The 18,178-nt window shown below is 36.4% G+C and overlaps 1 protein-coding gene across 3 annotated transcripts in view; it reads left to right on the forward strand.

Moving 5' to 3' along the window:
- LOC125843570 (uncharacterized) overlaps positions 1-16,334 on the forward strand; it is a 63,319-nt gene extending 46,985 nt beyond the window's left edge. For 2 of the 3 annotated variants that reach the window (XM_049522696.1, XM_049522698.1), the window contains 6 exons: positions 4,687-4,854; positions 6,803-6,923; positions 14,681-14,839; positions 14,924-15,036; positions 15,115-15,174; positions 15,867-16,334. In XM_049522696.1, coding sequence (XP_049378653.1) covers positions 4,687-4,854; positions 6,803-6,923; positions 14,681-14,839; positions 14,924-15,036; positions 15,115-15,174; positions 15,867-16,070 — 825 coding nt within the window. In that variant the 3' untranslated portion in view covers positions 16,071-16,334. The remainder of the gene's footprint in view (positions 1-4,686; positions 4,855-6,802; positions 6,924-14,680; positions 14,840-14,923; positions 15,037-15,114; positions 15,175-15,866) is intronic. The other variant, XM_049522697.1, reaches the window with a different exon arrangement.
- Positions 16,335-18,178: the final 1,844 nt, after the last annotated feature.

The following is an 18,178-nucleotide window of genomic DNA, read 5'->3' on the forward strand; positions in this document are numbered from 1 at the left end:
AGAATAGAAATATGAATAATAATAATAGGAATAAGAATAGTGTATAGTTTCCTACTTGATAAAGAATTGTATTGTAGTGTCTATAAATAGAGTCTCTCTGTAATAATATAGATGCAACAATTCAATAATATTCGTCTCTTATATTTCTCACATATATAATACAAATTCTTATTTTCTTAAAACTCTGTTCAATCAAACAACATCAGATAAAATGAAGCAGAGGAGTAATGCAACATGTTCAGTTTTCGATAGACCCTTTGCTTAGAGGTGAGTAGAGAGGTTTCCGATAGACCCATTCAATGTCTTAAACTTTATTCGATCAAACAACCCGTGAGATAAAATAAAAAAAACATGTCATAGTGAGGTCTGGGCAGGGTGGTGTATGCAGACGTTACCTTTACCTCAGAGGTGAGATAGAGAGACTGTTTTCAATAGACCCTTTGCTCAAGACATAAATAGATTAAAGAAAAACGTAATGGAGTACAAGAAACAATAGGGTTAACAACAAATAGTAGCAGAAAGTACTACAACCAAATAATACTACAATCAAGCTACACGAAACAAAAGATATCAATAAAATCGAAGAATAAGAAACTACAAACATAGCCCTAAGACTACTAGTAAGGGCACCACGACAATGCACTCCTACCTACTATCCTTTTATCATAATTTGCGTCCTACGCACCATTCTATCTAAGGTCATGTCCTCAGTTTACTGCAACTGTGTCATGTCCTATCTAATCACCTTTTCCCAATACTTCTTCAGGCTACTGCTTCCCGTATCTTGTCTTCCATTGAAGTCACTCCCACCTTGTCTTAGATATCGTCATTCTTAATCCTATCCCTCCTAGTAAACCCATATATCTATCACAACGTCCTCATCTCTGCCACCTTCATTTTCTGAATATGAAAGTTCTTGAGTGGCCAACACTCTGCCCGATACAACATAATTGGTCTAACCATCACTCGGTAGAACTTGCCTTTAAGTTTAGGTGGCAACTTTTTATCACACAAGATTTTGGATGCGAGCCTCCATTTTATTCACCCTACACCAATACGTACATCCTTGTGTATTTCTCCATCTCCCTAGATAATAGACCCAAGATACTTGAAATTACCTCTCTTTTGGATGGCTTGTGTATCAAGCCTCACTTCCACATTAGTGTCGTGTGTCACCTCACTAAATTTGCACTCTAGGTATTCTGTCTTGGTCCTGCTCAACCTAAACTCTTTAGACTTCAGGGTTTGTCTCCAAAACTCCAACTTAGCATTAACTCCTTCGTGAGTATTGTCAATCAAAATTATGTCATTTGGAAATAATATACACCATGACACCTCACCTTGAATTTGTCGCGTTAATACATCCATCACCAAGACAAATAAAAACAGACTTAGGGTTGATCCCTAGTGCAACCCCATCAACATTGGGAATTGCTCTAAGTCCCTCCCGCTATTCTTATTTGGGTCTTAGCTCCATCATACATGTCCTTAATCGACCTTGTGTGCGCAACAGGTACACTACTAGCCTCTAAACACCTTCCTAGGTACTTTGTCGTGAGTCTTTTCTAGGTCAATGAACACCATATGTAAGTTCCTCCTCTCCCTATATTGCTCCACTAGTCTCCTTACGAGATGACTGGTTTTTGTAGTCGAGCGTCCTGACATATATCCGAACTGGTTCTCAAAATACTCACGAGCCTCCTCAACCTCAACCTCAACCTCAACACCACCCTCTCCCACACCTTCATAGTGTTGCCTAGCAACTTGATACCCCTTTAGTAGTTGCAATTTTGAATGTCTCCCTTGTTATGAACAACATTGCCACAATACTATATAAAATTTAAATTATGTCTTGAACTATGTTTTCAAACTAACAACTATCACATAAAATGAAGCAAAAGGAAGTACTATGTTGTTTCATAACATGTTTTTTCATAAAGTTACCAGTTTAAAAAAAGAACATGTTTTTTCATGTTGTAAAAGTTTTTTTTTTTTGAGAAATATTGTAATAGTATTCTTTTTTTACCTATGATCACTACATCATGCTTTGCTTATCATCAAACTGCTTGTATATGTGTTGCTTGTGTGTATGTATATATGTTACTGATTTGTATTAATGATCATATACTTCCAAAATGACTAGTTTGTAATCCTCCTACTTTGTTAGTGTTGTGATCATCTAAAATCAGAGGGTAAAAGAGTTCTAGTTGGAGGAATTTCATCTTAGAGTGATTTTTGAATTATGATCCCATGTTATTCTTTTATCATACTAAAATTCAGTTCATAAACGAAGATCAGTATTATGATTATTTTTTGTTTAAATCCAATTAATATGGAATATGAGTATATGCAGTGAATTCAATAAGAAAATTATGTGTAACACTTCATATTATAGTAGTGGAGAGAGGGGGAAGGCCCACGACCTAGATCAAGTGAAGTGTATCAAAGACGAGGATAACAAAAGTATTGGTGGAAGAGGCACACATTAGACGACGATGACATGCGTACTTATATACTCTTAAATGAGACTTGTATAGGATTATTGTGATGGATGATTTTGTAAGATGATGAGGGGAAGAGCAACCGGACTAGATGAGATCTTGGTGGAATTTTGGAATAGTGTAGGCAAAGTAGGTATGGAACGTGTAACTGAATTGTTTAATGTCATTTTTAGGACAACTAAAATGCCCAATCAATGGAGGTGGAGCACTGTGGTTCCATTGTACAAGAATAATGGTGATATAATAACTATAGGGACATCAAGCTACTAAGCCACACTAAAAAGTTTGGGAGAGGATGGGGGAGATTAAGATGAGGAGGATGTGTCTATTTTCAAGAACCAATCCGGATTCATGCCAGACTGATCTACTACTACAGAGGCCTTCATCTCGTTAGGAGATTATTAGAGTAGTATAAGGATAGGAAAGAAACCTGCATATGGTGCTCATCGACCTAGAAAAGGCATATGACAAGGTCCACTAGGGGTTTTGTGGAGATGCTTGGAGTCTAAAGGTGTACTCATGGCACACATTAGAACAATAAAGAACATGTATGATAGAGCCAAGTCCCGAGTAAAAACAAAGGAGACCCAAAACACTTCTCGGTAGTGATGGGGTTGCATCAGAGATCGACATTTAGCCCCTTTTTGTTTTCTTTAGTGATAGACAAGTATGCGGCATATCCCAGGGGAGGTATCATGGTGTATTTTTTTTTGCAGATGACATAATATTGATTGATGAGATATGGAACAAAGTTAGTGATAGACTACAACCTTAGAGTCTAAATGCCTCAGGTTGAGCAAGACTAACAAAATACATGGAGGCAAGTTAAGTGACACATCACAAGAGGCGATGAGAAAGTGAAGGTTGATACTCAAGTCATCCCCAAGAGAAGAAGCTTCAAGTATCCTAGGTCTATAATCCAAGGAAATGGGGAGATCAACAAGGATATCTCACATCATATTTGAGCCAGGTAGATGAAATGGAGGCTTGTATTTGGTGTCCTATGTGATAAGAATATGTCACAATACTTAAGGTAAGTTCTATAGAGTAGTTGTTAGACCGACATTGTTGTACCAGCGTGTTGGCTGAAGAACTCTCATGCTGAGAAGATGAAGGTAGCATAAATGACGATGCTTAGATGGATAACTAATCATAGTAGGAGAGACAAGATTAAGAACGAAGATATATAAGGCAAGATTGGAGTGCCTCCGTGGTGGATTAGATGCGGGAAGCGAGGGTGAGATTGTTTAAACATGTGAAGAGGAGGAGCATAGATTCCTCAATGAGGAGTTGTGAGAGGTTGGCAATGACAGTTCTGAGGAGAGGTAGACCAAGGAAGAATGCACTGGTAATTAGACAAGACATGAGTCGTGACACATCTTCAGCTCACTGAGGACATGACCCTAGATAAGAGGTAGTCGAGTTATTGTCTCTTTTCAGTGGTAGCATGATTCTAGTGAGCACCTAGCTAACATTATCTTATTTGTCCATTGTATTACTATGGTTGTTTATTATGCTTTGGTTATCTTTAGACTTTACTAGTTTTGATGTCAGTATTTTTCTGTCTTTAATATTTCTATCATAGACTTTGTACTGTTGCATTCTCAAAACTCTCCTGAAATTTATTTTTTTCCTGAGCCGAGGGACTATCAGAAATGTCCTCTCTACCCCACAATGATAGGGGTAAGGTCTTCGTACACCTCATCCTCCCCATACCCCATATGTGAGATCACACTGGTATATTTTTGTTACAACTTGCTTCATATTACAATATATTATTGATGCAGATTCAAGTTTGGGTTGCGAGAGATCATGTCAAACCACGATAGTTTAGGGTTTTTTCAAGAGAAAATTACAGCACAATGCCTTTGGCCCATCTAGTTTACAAATTATGTACACAACGTATATGTAGTGTATAATTTATACTAATATACATACCTATACATCTAATATACACACACATACACACCATATACAACCGAATGTATATGTAGTGTATACTTTGGCCATGTTTGGTAAACTAGATGGCTGAATGATATGTATTGGTAACCATCCCTTTTTGCAATCTTTGAAGGCTTAATTTATCACCCAGATCTTTTACTTAAACCCGTACAGAATATCGTGCTTATTGTTTAATTATTATCATAGTGATAATTTAACAGAAAAATGCATTGATATGATTCAGGGAAAGGATGCAGTACTCTCTGCGTTATCTGCACTCTGTATGTCGTGTCATAAATCAATTTCTGCTGCTGATCCTAACACACCAGATGCCATTTTGAGTCTTATATTATCTGCATGTTCAAAGAAAACGAAGAAGTATCGTGAAGCAGCTTTCTCCTGTCTTGAGCAGGTATTTGCACTCTGGTTGTTTGAGCACCTTTATTCATGCAGGCAGGAAAATCCAATCTTTTTTGCCTGAAATATCTTACAGCAGTTATGTGAATAATCTTCTGTCTATGAAATATTTTCATTTTTTTATAAAACCGTGGTGTCCGGGCTAGCTGCCATCTCCCACATGCAACAGGTACTCGATAACTCTTTCTACTAAGGGTAGGACGGATGGGAAGAAATCACCTAGTGATTTTTGTCTCTACTTGGATTTGAACTTGAGGCTTGAGACCTCAGGTTCTGAACCCACTTCATGGGAAGTAGATAAAAGTTTCAGTTGAGAGAACTTTGGAGAAAAGCATATTTGTCATTTTAGTGTCTTATCCTGGGATTGTTTTCCCACATTGATTGCGGTATAAAATTATACTTCATCTGTTCCTATTTATATGTCACCATTTTAGATTCACGTCTATTAAGAAATTATGTAAGTTTACCATTGTACCCTTATTTAGCGTTTTCTTGAAGTTAAGTTTTCAATAAATGAACATAAATTATTTTATTTTGATTAATTAAATTTGCCAATGAACATGAATTAATCATTTAGTTTTCCTATGTTGGTCAAATTCATACTTTCAAGGCTAATAACTCTCAAGGGTAAAATAGGAAGAATAGTGTTATTATGTATACAATTGTGTTATATATAATCCTGGGATTGTTAATCTTGGAAGCAAAATCTTAACCAAACGCAAGATAAAATAATCTTGTATCTTTTCCTGGGATTGTTATCCCTTGTCACAATTTAAACCACCCTTAAGTGAAATGAATTAAACCTTCATAGTTGAATAGTATCACATCATTCAGACACATTCAACACTGGTAGATAGGATTTTGAAGATCCAATCTTTTAGCTTCTTCCATAATCCAATAAAATATGCTTTAGATAATGTAAATATAGAAAATGGAACTTTATTGTGCAGCGGGAACTGAAAAGGTACTGACATGCATGATGCTATACGCCTACTTTGCATAGGTATATTCTGAAGCAGTATGTATGTGGTATAGGTTCAAAGTCTCATTAAGACATTTGCTTGTTAAGTTTGTTAACTCTTCTGAAACCTTCAGGTGAGTTGATCCCCCACCCCGCACACACAATCTCTCTTCTAGGTAAAAAGACCCCCAATAGTTGAAGAATGCTCAAAACCATAACTTATGTCAAGAATGTTCAAGATTTTGCACCAAAGGGATGAAAGGTGAAAATTATGCATAGCAAGAAGTGGATAACCAGATAGATATATGTGGATCTAAAAGCAAAGCTTTCAATGAAATAGAATACTTGCATGTATTGTTAAGCTGGAGCACTGGGTTTTGGCTAACTGGAACTGTCTTGAGGACTCCTTGCTATTCAATCAGAAATTCCAGAATGTTTTCAGAGAGAGAGTTTTCTACCTCGAGGAAATGTTATGTCATATGGTATAGTTAAATGGAGCAACATAGTTGTTGAGGATCATACAGCTGACACCAAATTGCTTGGATTAGTTTTCTAGAGGAAATGTATGTCATATGGTATAGTTAAATGGAGCAACATGGTTACTGAGGATCATACAGCTGACACCAAATTTCTTGGATTGAGGCATAGTTGTTGTTTGCATGCTATAATTTGAAAGGCAAGGAACTTACATTATACTGCTGTACTGAAAGTTTCAACAAATCAAATGCGCTTTGGGAAAAAAGTTGGGCAAAATAGGTGGATTTAGTACATATGTTGTATGCCGATAGGGATGATCTTTGCACCCTTGCTTGCTTTCCATATACACTACAAAATAATCTGGGTAGAAAGTAATTTACTTATGCTTTATCTAGATTCTGCTTTTTATTGTCTAGTTTAATATTTGATCAATTTGTGTAATGTTTTAGCTTCCTCATGTTTCGTGGCATTAAATACTATTTCCTTTGGTCATCTCTCCTTTCAGGTTTTAAAGGCGTTCAATAATCCAGACTTCTTCAATAAAGCTTTTCCACAATTATTTGACATGTGCACTCTGCAAATTAATACGACTGGTCAGAATAATTTGTCCAGTGATCTTAGAGGAGGTATTGCATGAATTATCGTATTTGTCATTTCCCTCATTAAAGATGTACAACAATTTATGATGCATATTTTATTGTCTTTGAATCTGTTAGAATAGGAATAGGAACAAGAATAATATATACAATCCCACTTAGAATAGGAATAGGAATAGAAATAATATATACTATTTAGAATACTACGTAGAAAAGGATTGTATTGTAGTTTTCTAGTTGGAAAAGGAGTCTAATATAGTGTCGATAAATAAGGTCTCAATGTAATAATGTAGATACACAATTCAATAATATTCTTTTTCAATATTTCTCACATGGTATCGAGCCTCTACAATCTTGGTAGAGAATCAAAGAGCTTCCGCTGCCGGCAGGCAGCTATTATCCATATATGTCACCCGTCTGGCCAACGATTATGTTAGCAAAAGTTGGGCCACCCTGTATCTTTCCAGTGACTATTTTCTCATATCTTATTTGTGTAGCACCGTGCATCATTGTTGTGACTACTTTCTCATATCTTATTTGTCTTTGTGTCATCTTTCTGGTTACTAATTTCTCATATCTGATTTGTGTAGCAACATGCCATATTTTCGGTGACTATTTTTTCATATCTGATTTGTGTAGCGCCGTTCCTTTCGGTGAATCCTTTCTTATTTGTGTAGGGTCAGTGTCATCATTGAGACCCTACCCCTATAATTTCTCCTTTTTAGTAGGGTCGTGCTGTCAATTTGACTCTACCCATATAATTTTTATTTTTCAGTAGGGTTGTGCCATCATTTCGACCCTACCCATATAATCTCTTTCTCAGTAAGGTCGTGTCATCATTCTGAGCCTACCTATATAATTTTATTTCTCAGATTGTGACCACTTTCGGCCATCAAATCTAATACTCCGATGCATGAGCATGTTCTGCCAGATTTTCAGTGACTTTCTTGTTTAAATCAACTCATCTATTGATTCAAAGACGATCCATATATTTTGTACCAAATTTTGAGCACTTTCCGGTGGTTGTTGCACGGTGAAGAAGTCTATATGGAGCAACCACCTAATTTTGTTGCTCGTGGAGAGGGGGGGNGGGGGGGGGAGTTTAGTAGCCTTGTATGTCGATTACGTAAGTCACTCTATGGTCTAAAATAGTCTTCTTAAGCTTGGTTTGGGAAGTTCAACACTGTAATTCAGGAATTTATCACTATGTGTTTTATCGACATTATGCATCAAATCCAGTATTTCATGAGAAGACTAAGCACATTGAGATTGTCTGTCAATTTTGTGAAGTCGAGTGATTAACTTGCAAATATCTCACCAAGCCTCTCATCGGTCCTCGTATTAACCATATTTGTAACAAGCTAGGTACATATGACTTGTATTCACCAGTTTGAAGGGGAGTATTAGAATAGGAATATGAGCAAGAATTATATATACAATCCTACTTAGAATAGGAATATAAATAGAAATAGTATATAGAATCCTACTCAGAAAATGATTGTATTGTAGTGTCCTAGTTGAAAAAGGAGTCTAAGGGAGTGTCTATAAATATGGTCTCAATGTAATAATGTAGATACACAATTCAAGTTAAAAGCTCTGAAGTCCAAACTGAAAGAATGGAGTGCGAGTACATATGGGAATCTAGAAAAAAAGAAGGAATTGCTTACCAGAATTATTGAGTTTGATTGTATTCAGCAGAGTAGACCTTTAACAGAAGAAGAAGTTGTCCAGAAAGAAAATGTGGTCAAAGATTTTGAAGATTTTGCAAAAAGGGAAGAGATAGCTTGGAGACAAAGATCAAGAACATTGTGGATTAAACAAGGGGATAAGAACACTAAGTTCTTTCAGAAAATTTCAAATGCTCACAAGAGGATAAATCACATTGATAAACTAGTAGTAGAAGGACAAGAATTGGAGGAGGCTGCAGACATCAAAAGAGAGATTGTATCCTTTTACCAGAAGCTGTATAGTGATAGTGAGAACTGGAGGCCATCTTACAACATGAATCATTGCCCTTCTATCAATACAGAAGAACAACAACAATTGCCAAAAGACCTTTTGAAAAGGAAGAAGTCCTATTTGGGCTTAAGACTTGTGTCATAGACAAAGCACCAGGTCAAGTTGGGTATTCTATGGGTTTTTTTGTAAAATGCTGGGAGATTGTGAAGGAAGATGTGATGGCAACTATTCAAAACTTTCATTCACATGAGCTTTTTGAGAAGAGCTTTAATGCAACATACATTGCTCTCATTCCAAAAAATAATGGTGCCAAGGAATTGAGAGATTTCAGACCAATCAGTTTAGTAGGAAGTGACTACAAGCTGATATCCAAAATTCTCACAGAAAGACTAAAGAAAGTGATGCATAAGCTAGTTGAAACACAATAGATAGCCTTCCTGAGATGTAGGCAAATCATTGATGCAGTTCTCATTGCTAATGAGTGTCTAGATTCAAGAATAAATGACAAGATTCCAGGAGTTATGTGCAAATTGGATATAGAAAAAGCATATGATCATCTCAATTGGAACTTTTTGCTTGGAATCATGCAAAGGATGAGATTTGGAATGAAGTGGATGAGATTTTGCATAAGTACTGTCAGATTTTTAGTGCTAATAAATGGATCTCCGAAAGGTTTCTTCCTTTCTGATTGAGGACTGAGACAAATGAAAGGTTTCAATAACATGATAAAGACAGCTCACATTAATGGTTGGATAAGGGGCTTTAATGTTGCAAAGGATGGGAATGCAAGAGTGGAAGTCACACATTTACAATATGCAAATGATACTCTTATCTTCTCTGATGCAGAGGAGAAACAACTCAACATTTTGAGGGTAATCCTTATTCTTTTTGAAGCAATTTCTGGTCTCCACATCAATTGGAGGAAAAGTCACATTTTCCCAATCAATGAAGTGAATAGAATCCAACAACATATAGAAGTCTTGGGAGGAGAGATAGGGCAGTTGCCAATTATCTATTTGGGGATGCCTCTGGGAGCAAAAAGCAAATCCAAAGATATTTGGAATGGAGTGGTGGAGAGATGCAAGAAGAGATTGTCCAGATGGAAAGCACAATATTTGTCCAGAGGGGTTGATTAGTCTTGATCAACTCAGTCTTAGATGCCTTGCCAACTTATTTGATGACAATTTTCCCCATTCTAGCCAAAGTAGAAGAAAGAATTGATGCCATAAGGAGAAATTTTAGTGGAAAGGAGATAAGGAGTACAAAGGATTCCATTTAGTTAAATGAAAAACTGTAATCCTATCTAAAAGCATGGGGGATAGGTATCAGAAATTTGAGAAAACATAACAAAAGCTTGCTTATAAAATGGCTGTGAAGATTCCCTAAAGAAGAGCAGACGCTGTGGGTTAGGGTGATCCAAGCAAAATATGAGAAGCAAGATTTCTGAAAGACTAAAGAAGTATTTTTTGCTTATGGCATCAATATGTGGGGGTCAATCAGAAACTTGGGGCATGTTTTCTTTGAAAGAACAAGCTTCAATGTAAATAGTGGAAGGAAGATCATGTCCTTGGAAGATGATTGGTTAGGAAGTGGCAGTCTCAAACAACTTTTTCCAGATATTTATCTACTAAATCAGCAACAGAGGTCTACTCTGCAAGAAGTATGGACTCCTAAAGGGTGGAGCCTGACATATAGAAGACTGATGCAAGATTGGGAGGTGGAAAGACTAGCCGAATTTTATGGCACCTTAGAGCAGTATACAAGAGCAAAGGAAGGAGAAGATACTCAGATGGAAATGCCATAATAAAGGCTTTTTCACAGTCAGCTCTGCTTATAAGAGTTCGAATCAGATGGGGTCTCAAATTAGTTTCTTACCCTGGAAGCTTATATGGAAAGTGAAAATTCCCTACAAAGTGGTAGTCTTCACTTGGCTGGTAGTGAAAGAGGTTACTCTAACTCAAGAGGGGCATACAAATGTGTCCAAGATGCTTTTTTTGTGAGCAAAAGGCAGAGACAATCTGATAGGAACCGAGGTTTTTTACTTGGATAAAAGCAACAAAAAATACAAAGAGAGACACAAGTATCTCGTATCTCATAGAACAGTAGAAAATATAAAGAGAGACAAGTATCTCGTATCTCTTAGAACAACCTTTTCTGCATTTAAAAGAAATATTACCATATGTCTACTTATTTACTAGATCTCCTATTATATAATAGATATCTTATAACTACTTTATAACTATTTAGGATAAGGATAGATAACTACATTATAACTATTTAGGATAAGGATAGATAACTACTTTATAACTATTTAGGATAAGGATAGATAACTACTAGTAACCATAAGTAACTGCCAAATAACTCCTAATAACGGTAAGAAACTGCTCATTGCTCTATGGGTGAAACCGATAGGAATTTGAGAAGATGCAAATCATTATCTTCTCCTATCTTTCTTCCCTTCTTCCTCCTTGAATAAGTATGGAAGATACATGCCTTATCAGTACACCCCTCTTGGAAAGATGACTTGTCCTCAAGGCGAAAATCTGGAAACCGTGCAGCTAACACAGATTTTTGGCCATATGGCTGAAGACATAAAATAGAAGCATCGCCAACATTAGAAGAGAGGTCTATGTGCTTATAATCTGCCTTCATAAGGTTCAACATAGCATCTTTAGTCAACATCTGTTCTTCAAGGTCTGAATGGAAAGATGTTGTTGTGAGTGTTTTCCGAGGAACGCCTTGAAGTTTATAAGTTTTCTCATTCAATTGGAAGATTAGGAACATCTCGTTCCAATTGGCTTGTATTGTGTTCACGGATGCTAGCCATTGTATACCCAACACCATGTCTGCGCCACCGAAGGAAAAAGGGAAGAAATTGTGCTTTATGACCAAGTTAGAAACCTCTAATGACAGGACATGACAAACTTTGTTGCATTTGATAATTTCATCATTGCCTATCTGGACACCAAAAGTAGGGATATATTGGACTGCCAACCCAAGTTTCGTGACAATTTCTTCTGCTACAAAATTATGTGTCGAACCACTATCTACCAACATCAACACTTTATGCCCGCAAAGAGTGCCTTGAAGTTTAAAAGTTGAAGTAGATTCTTTGCCCAAAATTGCATGAAAAGAGATCTCCCCCAAATCAGTAGGGGGTATGTCTTCATTATGATTACCTTCAACACTTTGCACATGGTTTTCCCCTTGCATTAACTCCAATTGTGCAAAAGTCCCAGGTTTGCAGCGATGACCAGGGGTAAACTTGTCTCCACAGTGGTAGCATAGGCCTTTTTCTCGCCGAATTTGTTGTTCAGAATTCAGTGGGCGATTGTTTGGAAGAGACGACTGTTGAAAAGGGCGTGTGACTGGTTGGCGGGATGATTGAAAATTAAAGGATTCTCAAGCCGTCGGAGAGGAAGTCCCAATTGATGAAGGTCTTGATACAGAAGGCCCAGCAGGTAGCAGGTACCTTAGTGGACTGATTTAGTCCTTGTTTTCTTTCATATTCTAAGGCCAAACTCATCGCCTTATACACAGATCGAGGCTTGTGATTCCTAACATCCACACAAAGGTCTTCTTTGAGTCCGCTACGGAAAACTCCATGCAAACAATATTCTGGCCAAGTTTGCACACGGGCAACCCGTTTTGCAAATTCCTGCCTATACTCGAACACTGATACAGTCTGTTGGATACTACACAAATGTTCATCTGGATTTTGAAACTCAGCGGGTTCGTAATTTTCCTGCATAACTTTCACCAACTCATCCCAGTAATAATAAATTGTTCTTTCACTGTTGATCCAAGCAAAAAGATCCAATGCATCTCCTTCCAAATACATTGAAGCCACATCAACCTTGCAATCATTAGGTGTTTGATAATTTTGAAAATACTTCTTTGCTTTCAAAATCCAACCTCGAGGATCTCCTCCCTCATACTTAGGAAATTCCATCTTTGTGTGCGAACATCGATAAGTTTTGTGATGCCTCCAAGTGCTATCAACCTCACCCTCTTCCACTAAAAATTTAGATATTCCATGTTGATTTTGCATGTTTTGTGCTTTTAATGCAGCCACATCAGCAGCCAAAGTGTCAATGGCTCCCAATTTCACTGCTATAGTGGTTAATTGCTGGCCAATATGATCCGGAGTCAACATGATAGGTTCGGTGTGGGAAGCAGTGGTTCGTGTATTAACCATGGCAGATCTTACTGCTCTGATACCAATGATAGGAACCAAGGTTTTTTATTGGATAAAAGCAACAAAAAATACAAAGAGAGACACAAGTATCTCGTATCTCATAGAACAGTAGAAAATACAAAGAGAGACAAGTATCTCGTATCTCTTAGAACAACCTTTTCTGCATTTAAAAGATGTATTACCATCTGTCTACTTATTTACTACTTATTTACTAGATCTCCTATTATATAATAGATAACTTATAACTACTTTATAACTATTTAGGATAAGGATAGATAACTACTAGTAACCATAAGTAACTGCCTAATAACTCCTAATAACGGTAAGAAACTGCTCATTGCTCCATGGGTGAAACCGACAGGAATTTGAGAAGATGCAAATCATTATCTTCTCCTATCTTTCTTCGCTTCTTCCTCCTTGAATAAGTATGGAAGATACGTGCCTTATCACAATCAACCATCTGTTTTTACACTGTAAAGTGGTTAGCCAACTGTGGAACTTGTTTACTAGTTTCAAAGACATAAGGTGGACTATGCCCAAAAGGGTAGGTTAGGCTCTAGTAAGCTTGAACAATGAGGGGAGTGGTAGCACAGACAAAAACAGATAGAGAATTCTCCCAGTAGTGACATGGTGGACCATTTGGAAGGAGAGAAATTCAAGATGTTTTCAATGTTTCAGTAGTCCTTTGCATAGGATTAAAATAAACTGCATTATCACTTTTTGCTATTGGTGTAGTTCGGAGTATATAGATGATCCTGTAGCAACTGTAGACATCTTAGGATCCTTGTAAGATGAGATAAGGTCTTAGAGATAGGTTTTCTTTTTTGGGTTGCTGAGCCTACTCAGTTGTATGTAGCTCTGTGATGTAAATTCTTTGTATCTTAGACTCAGTGCTGAAGATTTATATACAATCTTGTTACCTTTGTCAAAAAAAAAAAAATGAGTATGCTTACCGAGTTGAGATGACTCACAGTTTATGGTGAATAAGCAGAATGAACAAAGTACCTTCTTAAAAAAAAATTAAATAGGTTGGACTCAGCGTCTATGAAAGCATCTCCGAGGAGTTGATTAAAAGGCAATCTGTGGGTGATCTTGGAAGATTGAGCTAGTAAAGTCCGTCTTCTTAATTAAGCTCAATATCTCTTATTTTTCCCATGCTACAATCTTATCTTACAACAAATTCATTCAATAAGGTGGCTGCATGATTTAGTGTTTGAGATGAACAGCTAATGGATGAGATTAAGAGGCAACCAGGTGCATAAAGAGAGGAATCTTATGTCAAAGAGGGTAAAGGGGTCAAGTGACCTACTCCAAGTGTCATGGTCTTGGATCCATTGGTCAATGTGACTTCCAGAAGGGATTTAGAATAGGAAATAGTTGAGAAAAGAGATTTATTATCAGAGAAATAGGCAGCACGGAATTATCAGTTTGGACAATAGATGCAAATTGCTGATATGTCTGCTAACGTGACTCCTTTACTTAGGAAACTCGGTGTATTCAGATAAGGAAACCATCATATTGCTCAAACCACCATAAACTTTCTTATAGTTCAATGCTTCTAAATCCAGACGACAAATGATGCAAGAAGCTCAATGTCATTTGTCTGATTATGTCTTTTTATTATTTGCAGGAGGAGATGAGAAGGAGGATTTTTCTTCTGCGCATGATAGGATAGTAAATTGTGTAACAGCATGCATTCACATAGCACGGGCACCTGATATTATTAAACAGCAGCAGAATTTGATTGATTTTTTCTTAATTTCACTTTCACCAAACTTTTCATGGCCAGGTATTTGCCTTCACAACATTATATATCCTTACCATGAGAGTGAAACAGTTTTGCCTGTTCTGATATGCTGTTTCCTTTCTGCAGTGAAAGTGTCTGTTTTTTCGTCAATTAAAGAGCTCTGCTCAAAGCTGCACACTGAGACAGCTGGTTCTCAAGATTCTTCTCAATATGCCAGCATAGTTTCTTTTGCCCATGAGGTGATTCATATCCCAAAGTTGCATTTTGTCCTCACTTGTACTGTACCTGGATTCTAATTAAAATTCTGGTCTTTCCAGTTGTTCTGCAAAACCTCTGTGAAAGTACTTGAAATTATACAAACAGTAAAAATTGCCCAGGTATGTCATCTTCATTATGCCTTCCTATCTTTCACATATGTCATTACTACTATTTCATCTCATCGACTATCTACACCTGATTGTCTGTTATTACGTTGAATGGAGATATCTCCATGCTGGTGTCTCTTCCTGCCTTAACTTTCTTTTTTTCAGTTGTGATATCATCCTTTCTTCAGTAATTCAGCTATTTTTCTCTGCTGTTTAGGACAATTAATTATGGATAGCTGTTGTATACTTATTTTTATGCGATCCTGTCTTCTGGTCACCCAATCCTATGTCTAGGGTGATAGAACTTGGTAACTGTTCTATAGATTTGGCATCCTTTCCTGGCTCCACTAGGTTCCACTGCATGCATTTAGCAGTGTTTCTGCATTCAATAAGAAATGTTAAATGTTCTGAAATAATCTCTGATCTCGTCATCCATTTGAGAAAAGTTCAACAGCAGACATTTATGACTAGTATTACTCAAAAAAGGGAATTTATGACTAGTATTACTCATAAAAAGGGAATTTATGACTAGTAATTTCAATTATAGAATTTTTTTTAAGGAAATGAAAGGGGATATAGTATGATTTCTTGCTCAAGTTTGTTAGAAGGTTTGGGGTGATGCTATTTCGATTGAGTTTAAATGTTTTTGTTTGTTTGATATTTTATTGTGAACCTCAAACATTGTTATCCATGCACAAACTCAGGTTCACATAGCAGCTTCAGAGTGCCTTGTGGAAATGGTGAACTTACTGAAAGCTATCAGGCAGTTGCCTGGTGGAGAAGTGGCATTCAGCCGCGAGTTTGTTCAGGTCTATGAAATGGAAAAGAATGAGCATGCTAAGTCTTTGCTCAAGAGATGCATCGACATCCTCGAAAACCTTGAAAAAGAGCACAAAGTTTCAAGTTGAATTCATTGATTATATCTGGACTACAGCGACACCGTTGTACGGAATGCAGAACCCGTTGCGCTTCATTTGGATCTGCTAGAGGCTGCACTCTCCATCCCGCGCAGAGGAGAAAATTGGTAGCAAAAGAAAAAAAGGAAAATCAAATTCAAAGATGTTGAGCTTGTCAAGCAAAGGTGAACATTACTTTACTATAACGTAATGACAAGTCAATTATTAATGGTTAAGTGATTGCGCAGAGATCAATCAATGTAACTTTGAATTTTTGAAATGTTAATGAAATTTTTTTATGAATGTTTTTGTTACATCATTTCATTGCTTATTGATCTTGAACAGTCATCATTTATGATTATTTAGGATGTCTCACATTTGTCAAGTTATATTTTGGTAACTATCTAAACGTTAAGCGATACCTACCAGTATAATTGCTACTTTACATTCGATACATATAAAGTTCAATTCTCAGTAGGGTTTCGTTATCATTCCTCCACATGCATTTCCTATCCACGGGGGAAAAGAGACTACGATTGTAGTAAGAGCATTCGTCGATAATTTTTTTTTGCTTTGAATGATCATCTCATGGCTATTGAGAATGAATTAAATTGGTTCCATTCTTAGTGACTTAAATCTACATTTTATCCTAGGAATTACTTATTTAAATGTGAACTTAATATGTTTGGCATGGCGGCTTCATAGCACAATTGTTTTCATGGTCGTTAGTGCTTAACTAACAAGATAAAAAGAGGTTAGAGGTCCATTCCCTTGATCCGTGCTGATGAGAATTTGACTAGAAATTGAACAAAAGGTTGTTGAAATAGCTTATTTCTTGCGTGTTCTAATTGAAGTATTTTGAGAAATTAAGGATCAGAATGTTCATTCAATTAAAGAAAATGTAGTTGATAAAATCATAAAACCAAGCTCATTTTATGGTCTTTATGCATGGCCTCAGTATCTGTGAGATTATGAACCATACTTTTTTCTAGAGGATGTTCAAAATTCGTTTGGTTTAGTAGCGATGAGGCAAATGCTTGTCAAAAAGCGTTTGTAGCCAATGGTGTAAGGGATTTGGTTTATTATTAGGAATTTTAGGAGAGTATTGAATTTAGGAGTTTATTTGAAATATTCAATGACTTGATTTATAACAATGAGGTAAGTTTTTTTATAATAATTTTGTAAAGCTTCTACGTAATTTCTTTCGAATTGAGTCGATATCTATTACGTTCATCATCCAATTGAAAGAATCTTCATTGACAAAAGGGAGTTGCTTAGATGGTAAACACTCTTCACTTTCAACCTAAATGTTGTGAGTTCGAGTCATCTAGTGAGTAAAAAGGTGAGAGTTTCTAGGAAGCGTAAAAAAAAATAAAAATTTCATCCAGACTCTAAATCAAAATGGAAAAAATAAAATAAAATCTTCGTTCCAAACTCTAAATCGAAATGGGAGCCGGTTGAAAAGGATCTCTATTCTCTAGTGTTGGTCTAGGAGGTCTCTTAACACTTTTTTTTTTCTTGCGCAACAAAACAGAGAGTTGTCTATTGAATGTTAATTAAAAATACTCACTTTCTCAGCTTAAAATTACCCTTCTGCCACAATTATTACTCCCTGTCATGTATTACTTAAAATATATTTTATTCTATATGAAAAATTAGTTTCAAATACATAACAATATAAATTAGTGGATGATGTTGTGTAAAGGTCGTAATTATGTGAATTAGAATTTGATTTTGTAATGATTAATACTTGAGAAAATGGTCTAAAGCCTCCCAACCTGTACCCGAAATCTCAACTACACACTCCAACTTTACGGGTGTCCTATCACCCCCCCTGAATATTTTATTTGTCTATTTACTACACACTTGAGTGCTGACCTATCATAAGAGGTGAGAACACCACCTCTAGGCACAAGAGAAGAGGCAATAGCCTTAAATTTTGACTAAAAAAAGTGTACTTCTTCCATGGTCATATTTCCCAAGTTAAATAAACCATTTTTGCTTCTTCCCCACCATTAATCCTTGTTCCTTTTTTGAAAATTTCACGATTTTCTTTCAATCTAAGGTAGGTTTTAGTTGTTTATATTCATTTCTACTTTAAATCTTGAAGTTAGGATTTG

The sequence above is a fragment of the Solanum stenotomum genome, chromosome 11 (assembly GCF_019186545.1).
Source record: "Solanum stenotomum isolate F172 chromosome 11, ASM1918654v1, whole genome shotgun sequence".
NCBI lineage: Eukaryota > Viridiplantae > Streptophyta > Magnoliopsida > Solanales > Solanaceae > Solanum > Solanum stenotomum.